The following is a 16,683-nucleotide window of genomic DNA, read 5'->3' as shown; positions in this document are numbered from 1 at the left end:
AAGTATCTCTAGAGACTTTGGTACAGCCATAGAACAACTCACTAAAAACCGTTCCTTGCAGGAATTGAAAAATATATTTTAGACTTTTTCATTATATGATACTCTACCCTCCCCTACTGTGCTATAATTGTTACCTTTAGTAATAGATTAGATGATTTGGTAAACATAAGATAAATGTGCCTACTTCTACTACTGACAGAGAACAGATTTCCTTCTATGATGATGGCTGTGAGTCAGACCCCTTTGACAGTGGTGGCACACAGTTGGATTATTCAGGCATGAAGAAAAATTTGTGATCTAAGTCTTAACAGGTGGTGACGGAGTGGTAGGTTTTTTCCTCTGTGAATTTGTTTACACACGTATGAATGGAGGGAGGCTTTGGGGGTGGAGTTATGCTGAGGGTACCCTGAAATCACATGAGAATTTTATTTTACTCTGCCACTTCTGATTTATAGAAATGTGTTTAGTAGTTGCAGAAGGTGGGGGTTGGGAGATACTGCCTGTGGATTATCATATGATTTCAGATAGTGCAGGAAGGAAGGAATAAACTGAATGACAGACACCTGTCCTACTTCCATTTCAAACACCTCTGGTTTTGCCCATTTTAGACCAATCTTGTGAAGCTGCTTTTGATGCACCAGGCAAATCCCAATCTTCTTAACTGCAACAATGAAAAGCCTTCAGGTAGGTGAAAATCCATGTACATAATGGCTATATTAGCTATTGTGACACTATTTTCTTCCCTTCCTGCTTTCTTAATTTATTTAGTGTGTAGAGTTATACACACATACATGTGTGTACATTCTTACTTACGTTGCTGAAAACTGCTAGTCATGCTAACTCAGGATATCATATCAAATGACAGCATGGTCTTCCACTTGTTTCATTCCCTGTTTATTTTTAGCTATGTTTCTTACTTGAGAGTTCTTCTGTGCCTTGGTGGTAGCTGCCTTTACACATTTTTGGTGACTTCTCACTGAGTTTCTTTCTGTCTCAACTTATAGTACACTCAGTTGAAATTTCTACAGCTATTGTCTGAAAACAAATTCAACACCTAGTTTTGAAGTATAACTGCCATTGTTTACCACAGAAGGCACCTTCTTAAACCAGATAGCAACAGGGAGCTGAGGCACTGGCTCTAAAGATAATAGAATTGCAGACTCTATTAGGTTGGAAGGAACTTCAGATCAACTGGCCTAACACAGAGATCAAAGCAGAGATAATTTCAGTAATGCTAGCTAGCAGTGTTGAAAAGAAGAAACACATGGTTGTTCAACCTTCTGTAGCTAGGATAAAATGAAGATGGAACTGAGTAATGTAGATAATAGGAACTCTCTGTCAGATTATGGATGAAACTTCCTTTGCATAATAAAAGAATATATACTATGCTTCAAGTGCTCTACTGCCTACAGTATATAGAAATACATTCACAGGGAACTTTGTGACACTTAACCTTAGAAGAGTTGTTTGATACATACCAGTTTTTATTTGTAGAAAAGGATGTGGATCAAACTCAGATAATCTAACAATACAGTTAGCTAACCACACTTAGTAGGTATTTACCACAGTTGAGTTAACTGTCTTTCTGGTCTGCAAACAGAACTGATTTCAACACTTCTTTATGTATAAGACATATATCTAGTTTGTAGAAACATAAAACATTTGAAAAGGATTTAAGTGCATGTTTTTATAGAAATAAAGTGTTGAAAAGGGTTGTATTGTTTTTCCTGAAGTCCTGTGAATTATTGAATACTTTGGTTCACTACACAGCAAGAATGGTTTTGAGGCTTTGCAGATGACAGCTTAAGTCTGTACTGAATTTACTTTGCCTTTGTTTTCCCAGTAATTTCAAGTATTATTTTATGATTAAAATCTGAGCAATTCCTTTCGTGTTATCTAGCCACATGTTTAGTCTTAATCTGATCTAGAGATCTTAATTCAAAGGAGTTTTTCTGCACCATTTTCTTGTCTGATGTCTTGGTGTTTCAATGTCTTAGATGTTGCAGCTTCTGATTTTATTGAGGAAATGCTTCTGAAGGCTGAAATTGTTTGGGAGGAAAAAATGAAAGACCCTTTAGCTGTTTCTTCTTTATCTCAAGAAGAGCCATATGAAGAGATCATCCATGATTTGCCCACAATTTCCAATAAACTGTAAGTAAGTGCTGGTGTTGTTATAGAGCAATCCACTGAAGCCAGATTATCATTTGAACCATATCTGTCAGTCTGTGAATCCTAGCTGTGTGTCCTTGGAGATATTCAAATCCCATCCGGATGTGGTCCTGGGTGACTGTCTTTAGGTGTCCCTGCCTGAGTGGGATGATTGGACCAGGTGCCCTCTAGGAAGTCCCTTCCACCCCCAGCCATTCTATGATTCTGTGTGATTTGATGGGTCAAGTAACTATTTCCTTTTGGAAATCTCCTGAATCATCTTTTGCATTTTTATCTCTCATATCTTTTTGTCAGTCTTAGTTTTATAATTATAGATTATGAATAATAAAATATATTGTTGTAATTGTCATTAAAAATTATCTGGGTTTGCCTTAGCAGAATTATTAGAGGTTAATACCGTAGACTCAAGCATCCTTTTGTTAAGCTATATATAGTATATAGTGTAAGTATAGTATAAGTAAAACTACCATTGCCTATGAAAGAGGCAAGGACTAAGTCCTGAAAAAGAAAAATCAGATATGTGATTGCAGATGAAATTAAACTGGTCAGAATTTTATTTACAAATTTATATTTAGATTTGTGCTGCTTAAAATTCAAGTGGAATCAAGTAGCATTTAGCAGTATGGACTTAAAACTCAGTATTGAAGAGTCAGTTTGTGTCTTAAATTTTAAAAGTTGATACTTTTGTATTTCCTTCTGAGTCTTAAAATAAGACTGCCATGGGTATGTGAAAAGAGATGGAAAATAGGTATGAAGAACTATTGGCTGTTTTATGGTAGTACATGACATACTGATATTTCAAATTCTTATTTCCAGGTACCATGATCCAGAGAATTTTAAAAGCTACAAATAATGTTTTTATGCAATGTGCAGTTGCTGTATATTTGAAGTATGTATTTGTTGGTTGCATAAGCTTGCAAAACACTGACATTCATTTTTCTGTAGTAATCACCAAAGAGTGTGTGAGGAAAACAAGAAATAAAACCTCTTATAAAGAGACAGATAAGATATATATGCTTTCATTTCATAATAGTTATAATTTATGGTTGGCAGAATGTGTTTAGATACATTAAAATTTGGAAGAGGTGAGCAACTGTCATGAAATGATCAATCTGTTAAATTGAGAATTCCATGGGATATATTTATATTTTGTAAAGATTGCATATTTCATGGATGGCAAACACAGTGTGTTGTTTCTGCTTCATGGTGTGTAGTCATTAATATATGTGGCTGGGTATATGATACTAATGCTTATGAAATTACTGATTTTTTATGCTTGTTAATTAATTCCTTATGAAATAAGTCCTCTAGTCTAACCCACTGTTTCAGTAATTTAAATCATACTCCTGAAGTTTATGTGGCCTTCAACTGTCTTTTAAATGAAAAAGTTTAATTTTGGGGCATGAAACTAAGCCTTTAGATTCTCAAATGTAAGTAAAAATTTAATTTTTAATTATATATATGTTGTAATACCAGGAGTAGAAGGTAGGTCACTCCTGTAGCTATGTAATGATGCCTAGAAAAAGTTATTCATAAAAATTTTAGAGACTTTAAAAACTTTTTCATTATTCTTGCATGTAGATGATGCATTTCCATGGGTTTTATATTCTGGGAGTCTGTACTGTGGTGCACATATTGTACTGCATCCTGCTTTTAGTGCTAACACCCATTAACCTTTGGAAGACATGACTTGAACAAAGTTGAAGTGGTCTGAAAATATTTTTTCTCTACTCTTTCCTTCCTGTAATACATAGATTATGATAGCTAATTTTTGAGAGTTTTCTATATAGTGACCCTTTATATGACAACAGCACAGACCTGCCATGCATAAAAACCTTCACTGGAAGTTTTGGAAAAGCAAAGTCCACTGAGTGGAAAAACAAAGAAAATTGATTTATGTGTGGAATTGTGATGAGTTTAGCTTCTATTGGCAACTGTATCCCAGTGTGGGACTGCATCTAGTTTGTGGTGCCTGCGTGAGAACACAGCCCCAGGTGAAACCAGAGCCCTGTTCAGCTCTGTGCACTGACTTTGGCAGTGGTCCTTTGCACATAGCCAGGGGGCTGTTATTAGGATGCAGCAAGCTTGAAGTAATGCCACTTCGGCACGTTCTTGAGACTTTTGGCAGTCTTAGGTTTAGAGACTTCATCAGCCAGAGCTTTGTACTAGCTCTCTATCGGGTCTGCTATCAGTGCAGGAGAGTATCAGCTGGCCAGCCAGCTATTCTGAGATGGGAGCGCTCTTGGAAGGCAAAAGTATTGGTGTATTTTGCCCATGCATGTCTAAGGTATCACTACTGATAATGGAAAGTTGTTGGTGAACCATACCACACAGAGTTCCATGTTACTCAGAAATCCTCTAATCTTAATTTATAGTGACTGAGGGTCAGGTGTCATCGCAAAGCTAGCTGTCTCAGCTCTTGTTATGTTTATAATTGTGAAACCCAAAACCTCGCAGAGAGTTATTATTCCAAATGATAGTAGACATAGTCTGAGAATATAGTGAATTATCCTCCAGAGTGGCTCCATGCTTCCTGTAAGAGAGGCAGCCTAGACGACTGGTTTCAACAATTTTTTTCCAATGGCTAATATTGAAAACAAAGAGTTTAATTCTTCATGTTCTGTTAAAAGAGTCTTCAGAGAGATGTGTAATATGCTAGGCTGGAGATAAATATCTGTGTTGTTCTTGTGTACCAAACCAATTTTTTAGTGCTAAAGAGTGGTGCACAATAATAATCCACATGTACCCTTGCTTTATTCTTTATTGCATACATTCTTCATCAATTCTCCTGATGTAAGAAAATATGTTTAATCTGAGGTGGTAAGTTTTACGGTAGTTCCTAGTAACTCTATGTTGTGGCCATATTGCTTTGTGGCCATTTCTCAGAAGAAAACAGTATTCAAAAGCAGACTCAAAAATGATGAACACACAATTATAAATAGTATGTGTTCTGTCAGCAAACCTAATTTTGCTGGTTCAAATTTAAATTACAGCATTGATTTCTGGAAGAACACTGTGAAGAGGTGAATTGAAAGCCTCTACTCAGGTAGAGGAAACAAAATTTAGCAGTCAGTATATTTGAAATGTGCTGTTACCAAGCAAACCTGGTTTCCTTCATTGCACTCAGTCTGATCAGTGAGATGTGGGTGGCACCGGGCAGAGTTGCAGTTACTTCTCTCTGTCACTCCTCTTGTCTTGTTCTTTTCTTGTGCTTTACACAGGCCCTCCACAAGCTGCAGCACCTTTGAGGCCATACCTGCTCCAGCATAGTTCCTTGGTCATAATTGACCAAGTAAATCAGCTAAAGGACAGAATTTTAAGTAGGTCATGAAGCTACTTGAAGATTGACCATTGCAGCAAACCCAGGGTCTATGCTGGAGAGTTTTGCCAGTTTTAATTCTAATGGTACAATCAGAACAAAATTTGTTACTCCACTGGCAAAAATACCAGTACAGAATATATTGACATAGCTTACAGTTCAGAATATTAAATTTGCCATATCTGTTTAAAAGTGACTTTAGGCTCATGCAATGGCTGCAGTGATCACCACTGTACTTCTACTTCAGTACAAGTGCCTGTAGAACTTTCCTTGGTGAAACAGACCTTTAATACATGGACAGTGCAGTCATCTAGATAGTGATAAATACTCCAAAATTAAGAACTTACTTACAAAGTAATGCTAACAATCACATTGTATATTTTCTGATACATGTTTAAGTAAATCTTAATTATAGTGATGGATGTGTTTCAAAATCAGCACAAGAATATGAAATAAAAAAGAAATAGATGTGTTCAAGACAAAAAAACCAGAAAAGAGATTCAATTTTTCTTACATTGCATTTCCATGTAACCATTTATGTAGCACTTTCCTTTCAATTATTCTAGTGTTTTCAAACACTCTTCTAATGTTTATTCTGAAGTATCTTTTATGTAACTTTAAAATTCTTTTTAGCCTGAAATTTCAGAGATTATGCACTTTACAGGTGTCAACTGGCTTAGAAATTATTTGAAGCATGTCAGAATTGCCTGCAGAAGGATAACAGAAATTTTCTCCAACAAAAGCTATAAGCTCAAAGGGCCCATGAAAATATTATTGCAGATTCTGCCTTGATACAATTCTCTCTATCAAATTAGAAGGTGCTCAAGTGCTTCCAATATTGATGATAAAATTTCCAATAAATTGATTGTCAACTCTCAGTTTTTCATATGATTTCTTTTTTATCTCTTTTTTAATGACATGGTAGAGGATGACAACTTACAGAAAACCATCTCAATTTATCTAAAAAAAAAAGTCCAATAAAAATACGCAATACTTCAAATTAATTCCCTATATAAAGGCTTCTTTGAATATAAATAAAATCAGTGTTTCTCCACATAACATTCAATATTTTTTCCAGTCACATAGGCAGGTAGAAAGTCCTACCACACTCAAATAAAATTACCCTAGATAACACTTCTTCTTGTCTACTATGCAGCATTATTTTGGCATAAGTCTCCCTTTGTGGTTAATTATCTATTAATTACCCATTAATTATCCATTAATTTTCATAAAAGACAGTTCATGCTAATCTACTTGCCTACATTTACATAAAATCTTCCCTTGCACTGTCCTATAGCTGAGCTTTCAGAGGCATTGCTTGACTTAATCTTGTGACTAATAGAAATACTTTTCTAAAAAGCCAGTGTTTTCTGGAAACATTTTATTTTGGTTTATTTTTCATAGTGTCTTCTTGAACCTGAGTCAGACTGAACTTTTGGATTAATTTTAAAACATTTTTTCTTTCACAGAATCATTCACCTTTTTGTTGTAATATGAATTATATGTCATCATTTCCATCACATGATGTCCTATTAATATCTCATAAATGCTCGTAATTTATAGGCTATTCTTGTGTACATCAGTACATGAAATGTGCCTGTTAAATTATGTTACTATTGTCCTCTTCAGTTCAAAATGCATCTGTTGAAACAGTAGGCACCCATTTTCCCCTACACTTTGCTGTGATTTACAACCACCTCTCTTTTGTGACACCTGAAAGGTTTATTTGGTTGCGAGGAGTTTATAGCTGAATTTTAAGAAGTATTCCTAATGCGTGTTGTGTAGTTACCACAAAAGGGGTAAGATTAGATGGGTAAGGTTCAACTTCACAGCAAAAAAATCCTGGATCTTCACCATTTAAATGAAACATCACATGAATATTGAGAAAGATATAGGTGATAGTGCTTTGGTTTTTAATACTTGAATTTGGCTTATGCTTTTCTTTAAATCTTTATTCTATTTGTCTGTGATTAAAGAAGTTAATTAAGAAGACGTTAAGATTAAAGTAGTTTTGGACAGTAGCAAAAGGCTACTCAGAAAGAAAATTTCATATTTAATTATGTTTTGTTCAATTCTGAATCTGGGTAAAATGTGAATTAATATTAGTCATATGTTTGTGTCCCAGGTGTTTAATTTCTTCTACAATCTAATCACTGATATCTTGTATTCTAATTGCCAAGCTCTGTTCTTCAGTTCAAACAAAAAAAAACGGAGGGCGGATCTTTTGTCCATGTGACATTTGGTAAATTTATCACCAAATAATCTTAGGTGAATCAAAGCAATAAATAGAAATTTTTATTTTCACCAATGTTCTTCTAGATGTTTTACATTTAAATGTCTGAAGCAAAACATCTTGAGGCAAAAAAAAAATATATATTTCATTATAAAATGTTTAAATTAGTTCTTTCAATATTTGCAGACTGACAGTTTCCTCAAAAGAAAAGTTTTGTTCATCTGTCTTTTATTCGATGGGAAACTACTTTGTCTTTTTTTCCCATGAATTCTGCCTAGAAGGTGCTTTATCCTTTGTTTCTAAAATTATGTGTGTGTTTCTGTTCTGTTTCCAAGAGCAGTTCTTATCCTGAGTTGCTATGACTGTTAGCTATAAGTATTCATTTGAGCTAACTGTGTGTATAATCATGGCTTTTTTAATAATCAGCGATTAAACACAAGTAACAGAGTAAGTATGAAACTAAATTTGGGCTTTATTCCATATTTGAATTAACTATTCCTACATTCCCATATTGAGTCCATATTTCCTTTCAATTTCACATTTTGGCAAGGAGCTGATGTAAACTCCATGAGTTTGTCTCATTTGCACTGTCAGAATCCAGATGATTATTTTTTAAGATGTTTGTGTTCTCAACTCCTGTGGCTGATTCCTTGCTAATTCCTTGGATGTACAACTCTGAAAAATCATCCAAGAGTGTGGCATTGTTGTTTTCCAGAAGTGTCATATTGTCTGAACAGTCAATAGGGAAGACAACTCCATGTGTATAAGAATTGGTTTAACTTTTATGTGGATGAAGAGTATTGCATATTGTTGGAGTAATTTCAGGAGTCTGATATTTGCTTGTTTGATTTTTTGTTTGTTTATTTTTACCTTATTACAAATTCACAGCAGCTTCTGGTCATAAAATGTATCTTGAATATCGCCCGATTAAAAGTAAGCTAAAAAAGTGATGGAATTTAATTTTAGTAACTGCAATGGCACAATCTGTTTTGTTTTGTTAAAACATACTAAAACTCAAAATAGTATTGTGTAGTTTAACTGTGCTTTTTAAATTCAGTTGCAAAATTGGTTATTGATTTGCCAGCCTGGTGCTGTCAAAAGCAGACTCATGCATATTCTCTTTGGCTTGCTCAATTCTGCTTCAGAAAAGACATGCATAAAGGTGAATTTTAAATCAAAGTATGTTGCTCTGTGTCTTTGGGAACAGGCTGGCCTATGTGAACAGTTTATTTCTCACCAATTTCTTTTTAGTACTTGGACCAGGAGCTTGTGTTTCAGCCCTGAGTTGTGTCTCAGTTCTGTGCTTGTGCCGTCCACATTTGATTGTCTGTCATCTTCAGTAGGAGTCTAATTGCTTTATTGATTCTCTTTGTAGCAATCCGCTGGCTTTACCGATTGCCAAGCAGGACAGTTTGCTGGAGAAAGATACCATGTTCAAAGATGCAGCTAAAGGCTTATGTAAGCAGCAATCTCAAGACAGTTCATCTGAAAATGTCACTGTGAACAACACAACCAAACTTGAGCAGGTAATGGCAGTGTCTTGAAATTTTTGTGAGTGCTTAGGTCTGGAGGTTGTAAACTTAATGAAGCTGAAGACCACAGTATTTTTTCCCTCACCATACAGCAATACCATTTGCACTGTGGAGCCTTGTCACCTTGATCACTCCCTGCAATCTGTCTGGCCTGCAGGGTTTCCTCTGCAAATTGAACAGCTGCCTCTTGCCAGCTACTGGTAGCAGGTCAGGGGCTGTGGGGGAGGCTCAGAGCTCCTCAATCTATATTCATGGTTCACAACGGGAGGGACAACTGTTGGCACTGCCCAGAGCATCTCAAACTTCGGGTTACAAAAGAAACACAACCTGGGAGACTGAAAAAACAAAAATAATGCATAAGGGATATCAGTTGCAAAGTTAGTGACTGTAATTCAAAGCTAGGAATTGCCAGATTTACCGCTGCAGTGTTAACTCCTTTTCTTGTGATAATGTATTAGATTACCAGCACTGATTATATGGATACCCTTTACAGTTTTCCCTACAGGATGACATGCTCATTCAGTGTATAGGATGAATGCAAAAGGAGGCAATTATCTATTGGTTATAAATCTAGCACGTCCTAAATTTAATATTTAGGATTTAATTTTTTTTCGGGTTTTTTTTGTTTGTGTTTGGTTTTGTTTTGTGAGGGAGGGTGGGCTGTTGTTTGGGGCTTTTTCTGTGATACAAGAGGGCTTATTTTCTGTTACATGCGTTTGGGAAACACATATTCCAGAAGTATTCGGCCATTTAAGAAAAAACTACTTTAGAATCAAGGGGATGGAGGCGGGGGGTATTTCCATTAAAAATAATTTACTGTGAGTTTGAAGCATAACAAAGGAGCAAGATATTGGTTTGATTTAAGCCATGTTCAGTTCAAAAAAAACTGCATCTCTGTCTTGGCAGAAGAACGCAAACTCCACTGCTTTTTATTTGGATGCGTTTCAGAGGAATGGCTTGATCGTACAAGATCAATCAGTGCATCCATATGTAAATGATGTGAGTCAGTCTGTGAAAGAACTTCAGCTTTGGAATCCTGTGGAGTGCTCAGTTCCCTATCCAGTCAGAGGATACCACAACATGTTTTGCACTTGGCTTACATCTTGTTTTCATGTTCTTCAGTTTCTGATGTTGGTGACTGATGTGATTTGATGGAAACAGTCATTCCAAGCGACGAGCACTGCTGGGCAGAAAAGTGAATGCTTGCAACACTTTAAGGAGGAATCCTCCTATAATTGTAGGGCAAGAGAGGGAGTTATTTAGCTTAGGGTCTTGATGAGACTATTGCTTGCTTTTAGATGTTCAACAGAAGTGTGTACAAGAACACAGATACTTCTTTCTGCCTGATGCTCTTTTGATGTAAGCCTAGATAAAATTATTCAGGTTTTCATTATCTCTAAGCTAAACTGCTACTTTATAGTTTGTGCACTAAAACACACATAAACTGATTGGAATAAGAACAGCTAATCTTCTGGGTGAAAATGAGCAAACAGAAGTCTTCATGCTGGTAATTTTAGTCTCCACCATTACTTTGAGTCTCCTCAAGGTCCCAGGGCAGATTTTCAAAAGGACTCCTGCTGTTTCACCATACTACCGTGGAACTTCCCACAATAGTTACAATTCAAAGAGAAGAGAGCAGACTTAAAGGTGAATCTCTTTTAGCTCTTTTATTTGAGAAATTTCTGCAGGAAACAGTCTGAAATTCTGCTCTAAACAAGCTAGTAGTGTGTGTCTTATGTTTTTTAAGAAGCACGGAAAACTAAAAAATATCTGTAGTTGCTCAATTTGGAGTGATGCTCCCTAGCATGGAAGGATAGGAAGAGTCCTGTCTGAGAAATTATCACTAACAGGGGTAGGTTAGAAATGGTGCTATCTTAGTGTGGTTTTGAACTACTTGTTGCATTAGAAAAGAATTAATACAACTTTTCAATTGGCAAGGGCTTAATGAGCTTTAGCTCTTATGAAGGAAAGAGACTAAACTAGTTTAATCACTTCAGGAAACAGTTAAATTTTAGGAAAGTAAAAGAGTCCCTAGATTTTGTCAAATTAAAATATATAATATTTTTTCTTCATTGAAGTGATGTAATTGTGATCCTGGAAGTACAGGGATTGTATTTTCTACTACTTGCCATGCATTATGAACTGTAGGCATATGTGTATCATATCTGTATTTGTCTTACTAATATTTAGACCTTAGTTTTCAAAGGTGATATTTATCCATGTTGCACTTTTTAAAATTATTATTTTTGATTTCACAACTTGGAAAGTAAAGTTTTTATTCACTGTTCCTGCGTTTTGGGTATCCTAATTCTAATGAGCTTCACTGTCTTTTATTCTTACCAGTTGCATTCAAACTACACTCAAAGTAATCATGTTCTGTTTAATTTTTCAGCAGATTATGTGGAGTCATTACTTGGATTTTATGTTAATATATTATTGAAGTATATCAGGATGATATTTTGTGTCAGAAATATCATACATTCTTAGGCAACATGGCATGCAGATTAGGCCTTTATTGAGGGATCAAAAAGAAAAATTTCTTCCTAGTATATTTCAAACATGTATTTTTAATAGAAAAAGCCCATAGCCTTTTTGGTTTGGAAAGAAATAACAGTTCAAAATTATATATCGCTTCAGGTTTTTTTAATTGCAAAAATGATGGAAAAGAGCCTTAAGAAAATACTATTTCTCATGAAAGTTTTTATTACTTGAAGCTTAGGAGATGGGAATGAAATGACTACATCAATAAAGCATTTTGGACTTCTCTTGGCTTGTGTTAGCTTTTGCTTTTTTCCTAGGTAAAAGGTGTTCTTTGATCATCCGTAACATCAAGATCTGTGCTGCCAAACAAAGAAAGCAGTATGAATAATTTCCAGAATTTTATCATATTCTCAGTTTCCCTTCCTCTCATCTGCAAAGGATATTTTTCGATAGCAGATTGAAATTAATGGCTTGGAATTGAATTACGTGCTCTGTGCTGCAAATAAATATAAATCAAATATTTTCTTTCTCTTAATTGAGTCTTTTTTAAAAAATAAAATTGTCTTATGGTTCTTGTTTATGTTTTTTTGGCCACGTGAACTGTGTGATAGAGTATCCCCTGAGGCCCTTTTGATTGTTCCAATATCATTTATGACACAGACAAGGCTCAGCTGTGCATAACATAATATTATATGTAAGAGCTGGTATACATACATATTTCAGTGACACAAGCATGTAAATATATATCTATAACTAAAGATTATTATAAGGGCAGATTCTGAATGTTGTTAAGTGTATGTAATTTAAAAGAATAAATAGAAATCTTCATTGTAAGCCTTACAAAAACCTAAAAAACTAATCACTTCCAGATGCATAGTTATATTGGAACTTATGCTGTATGTATGGCTATTTTTCTGTCTCATAAGGTATACATCAGACAATTGGAATGATAGCCAGATAGATGCATTGAGCTAAAAACCACATATGTATGCCCAGAAAAGTAGATGAGAATGGGACTTTAAGGTGCGCATAAATAAGATATTAATAATGTACATAGTGTTTACTGTTAAATCAGTTGTGAGTTTAAAGGATTTAGTTTCTTATTTCTATGTGATTATTTTCTAGTTGAACTATGGCATTTGAGGCAATGAGTCTGGTAGAAAACGCTGAAACGCCAAATCCTAAACTTTGATTTCCTTACTTGGAGTTTTACTGAACACTTCACATTTCTAACCATATCTAGAGAATGAGCATTTTTGGCCATGCCTAGATTATGAAATAAATGCAAGCCAGGGCCTGTTTGCTGGCCTCGGGCTGTGTGGGATAAGTCTGTACGCATCTGTAAGGCAAAACTATTTTCTCCCTCCAGAGATGGGGCCATGCCCAAGTGACCTATGGGAATTGATTATTGTCATGTGATCCACGAATGGTATCCAGGTTTCATCTGCATGAGTGCTAGCTGATAGGAACCAGGAATGTATAAGGAAGTGTGCTAGAATGTTCAGAAAATACAGAGAATCCCAGGGCAGTACTTTTATCCAAACCCTTCTTTTATTTACAAATACATAGCAGAGGTTTAATCTTCATAGAGATAGATTAAAAGACACTCATTCTATGGCACAGATGTTCTGAGTTTTGATAGCACACAAGGGAGTGCAGTGAAGACCAATGCCTGTTTTGTTCCTGCATGCCAGGTGAGCACATTATTAAGGAAAGGAGGCCACAGACTTCCGTCTCTCTGCTCTCTCTCTCTCTCTACAAGACACTTAAAAATTTCTTGGAATTCTTTTGTTAAATTTTTTTAGTATTCCATTGTACATCATCAAAGACAAATGGCAAACTGTAATTTAATTTTTTGTTTTGCCAAGTGAAATTCTTGTTTTTTAGTAAGCTGTACATCCAATTGCCATGATTAAAAAACACAAAGGAGCAAGAAATGCCATCTTCTGTGTGACAGAGGAACCTTCATTCACTATAATGGGGTGAGGAACAAACCTCTCCGATAGGTAGATATACGCCTATAAAGCACAGGTAGTGAAATCAGTGTCAGGTTTTCTGAACTAGACCTTGAACTTATGGAAAGAGTTGCAGTTTAGAAGTTCTGTGTCATGTCCCAAGTACTAAACACAAGTATCCGTAGTCATTGGATACTTGTCAACCTCTTCCCCATGACAGAAGCACGCTTCATGTTCCCTCCAATATCTCCCAGTCTGCTTGTTGCTTCTGCCACTGATCTCCTGTCACTGCCAGAGACTGAAGGTGCTGAGGTGTTCACCACAAAAGGGCAGTGTCTGCTTTTCTCCTGAGCATTCATTTAAAGCAGAACAATAGAAGAAAGAAGTTTCATCTTCATTGTCCATCCTCAAAATAGACCCTGAGTTATTATAATAAATTCTGAACAAACAACTTAATTCTGTCGTCATTCACATGAGAATTTTCTGTTTCTGGGTATTTTGCTGACATAAAAAATCCAGTCAAACTACATTTTAAGTGTAGATCGCTATTTATAAGCCCACTGCCTAATGTATCAATGTTTATTTTGTCTTTAACCAAATTTGCATTATCACTGATTCTTTTTTCTTCTGTCTCCTTTCTTAGTCTTTTGGATCTTTTTTGTTTCATTAGCATTTACTTTTTTACTTACCCTTGCAGAGTTTATTATTCACTCTAATCTCAAAAGGGTTAAACAATTTCACTCACCAGTTTTTGGCTAAACTGGACTCTTGATTATCTTTTGATTTCCATAACAACACAATTCCAATTTCTTACTTCTAATCTGTAAGAAAAATTCCAGTAGAATTTTAAATCCCATATGATAAAGAGTGGTCTGAGAGCTTTGTTAAATACTGGACAATAAATACTTCACAAGTGCACTAAGTAATTTCCTGATTTCTTCTGCTACAAACATTTAATGAAGAGAGCAGGAAAATGGAATTTGATCTGAGAGTCTTTATTGGTTTAAGGATTTCAAATGGTACTCTGGTATGCTCTTAAGAGCCCATCAGACTCGTGAAGTTATACACCATAACATTGATAATAATTTTTATATTCTTCCCTTGATTAAGATTATTGATGTGGAATTGTTTAGGGGTGACAACTTTCTGGTTTCCTAATGCATTTTTTCCCATAAATTCTAATGGTCTTGGTTTATACTGTAAGTTGGAACATTATGGTACAGAATGATTCATTGTGAAGTTACTTTATTTCTCTAATTTTTGTTTTCTAGATCAAGCTAATGCCTCCAGCTCCAAATGATGACCTGGCTTCTCTGAGTGAGCTAACAGACAGCAGCCTGCTTTATGAGATTCAGAAGCGTTTCAACAATAATCAGATATACGTGAGTTGCTATTCACTTATCAATAGTAAGCTTTAAAAAAAGACCAAAGAAAGAATAGGAAAAATAGGATTACTGTCTTAACTACTGGACAGTAACCTGCCCCAAACTCAAGACTAGTTTTAAATGGATGAGGGCATGTGTATGTGTGTGTAAGCCCTGCAATTCCTCAAGTTCATATCAGAAAAGGAGATATGGAAAATGGAATACAACTTCAGAGAGGTTTGAATACAATTTATGCGTGCTTATTTCACGGAGGAAGTGTGTTGGTAAACATTGATGAACACACTTGTCAAGAATGAGTGTTTTAAGGTCGCTCAGATCAGTGTGGCTGGTGGGGGTGGTGTACCACCATACTTTGTAATCTTCCTTCTCAAACCACTGAAAGATCCTTCCATTTTTAACATTATGTCAATTTAATAGAGCATGATTACTGGAAATGTAAAAGAAATTTAGATTTTAAAAGCTTAGAATTCAGCATGGGATATTTAATTAATCATTTCTTCCAATATCACAGAAATAATTGTAATGGTAATCATCTAGATACCAAAAGAAATTGTTACAGCAAGATTTTGTAAGGAAAGTTTTCCTGTCTGGGCCATAATAAGCACAGAAGGCATCCAGTTAAGCACTTGAAAATTTTTGTATCCCTGTCCATATCTTACCCATAACTTATTACTAACTTACTGAAGAGCTGAGTGGAATGCAAATGGGAAACATGCATATTATTTTTAAATTTATAAATTGATTACATTGTTTAGACTAAAGGAATATGGGGAATTGTTATGTTGCTGTGAATCCTTTTGAAATTATGGGAACTTCACTTTTAGGTGTTATGGCATTCAATGTTAAAAAAAATTTCTGGGGTTTAGAGTCATGGATCAAATCCTAAAAAATACTCATAATATGAGTATTTATTTTTCTTCATCTCACTTTCAAAGGTACCAGATAACTTAAACTGAATTCATTAAGATCCACAGAGGAAGTCTTATTTTAAGATACTGAAGATTTCATCTGCAAGGATCTTCTATTCTGGAATTCTCTTTGCTTAACAGGACTTGTAGGCAGTGATCACTAGTATTCTGCTCAACAGCAGCCTTGGTAGAGTGCTTTGGTAGGGTATCAGCATCAGTGCTGAAGATGCTTTCGTCTTGACTTGGTTCTTAGACTTAGAAGGAAAATTCCTTGGGCTCCAATTCCAAACCAAAGTTGTCATTAGCACTAAACACTTCCTGCTTCATGGTTCTTTTTAAGTTTTATAAAGTTTCATTTTGCCGGAAAACCCAACAGTGAAGTCAGGGTGGGTGAGAGAAGGGAAACACATTGATGCATTTTAGAAGGAAAACAGTACATTTACTATGCAGGACAATATTTTCCACCTCTCCAAATCAAAATGCTTCATCTTGAAGAAGACAGCATGACTGGAACTGTTCACATGATGCTTTGCTGTCTGACCTCTTCAGAGACAGAAGCCTGGCAGTTTTTGCATTGTAAGAGTGTAATATAGCAGCAGCTATTTGTGTGGAGTGAAAAGTATAGCAGCAAGAGTGACCTACAATCTTACACTTAAGTGCATACAATTGTAGAATGGTTTGTTTTGGAAAGGACCTTTGAG

General features: G+C 35.4%; 1 protein-coding gene across 5 annotated transcripts in view; it reads left to right on the top strand.

Annotated features, from left to right (window-relative positions):
- The window catches only part of MYO16 (myosin XVI), a 377,180-nt gene that overhangs the window by 193,923 nt on the left and 166,574 nt on the right, over positions 1–16,683 (top strand). For all 5 annotated transcript variants that reach the window (XM_032100576.1, XM_032100572.1, XM_032100573.1 and 2 more), the window contains exons 8-11: positions 609–684; positions 1,998–2,151; positions 9,097–9,247; positions 14,961–15,071. In XM_032100576.1, coding sequence (XP_031956467.1) covers positions 609–684; positions 1,998–2,151; positions 9,097–9,247; positions 14,961–15,071 — 492 coding nt within the window. The remainder of the gene's footprint in view (positions 1–608; positions 685–1,997; positions 2,152–9,096; positions 9,248–14,960; positions 15,072–16,683) is intronic.

This window comes from Corvus moneduloides, chromosome 2 (assembly GCF_009650955.1).
Source record: "Corvus moneduloides isolate bCorMon1 chromosome 2, bCorMon1.pri, whole genome shotgun sequence".
Classification (NCBI taxonomy): Eukaryota; Metazoa; Chordata; class Aves; order Passeriformes; family Corvidae; genus Corvus; species Corvus moneduloides.
This window is presented reverse-complemented; position numbering and strand designations above follow the sequence as displayed.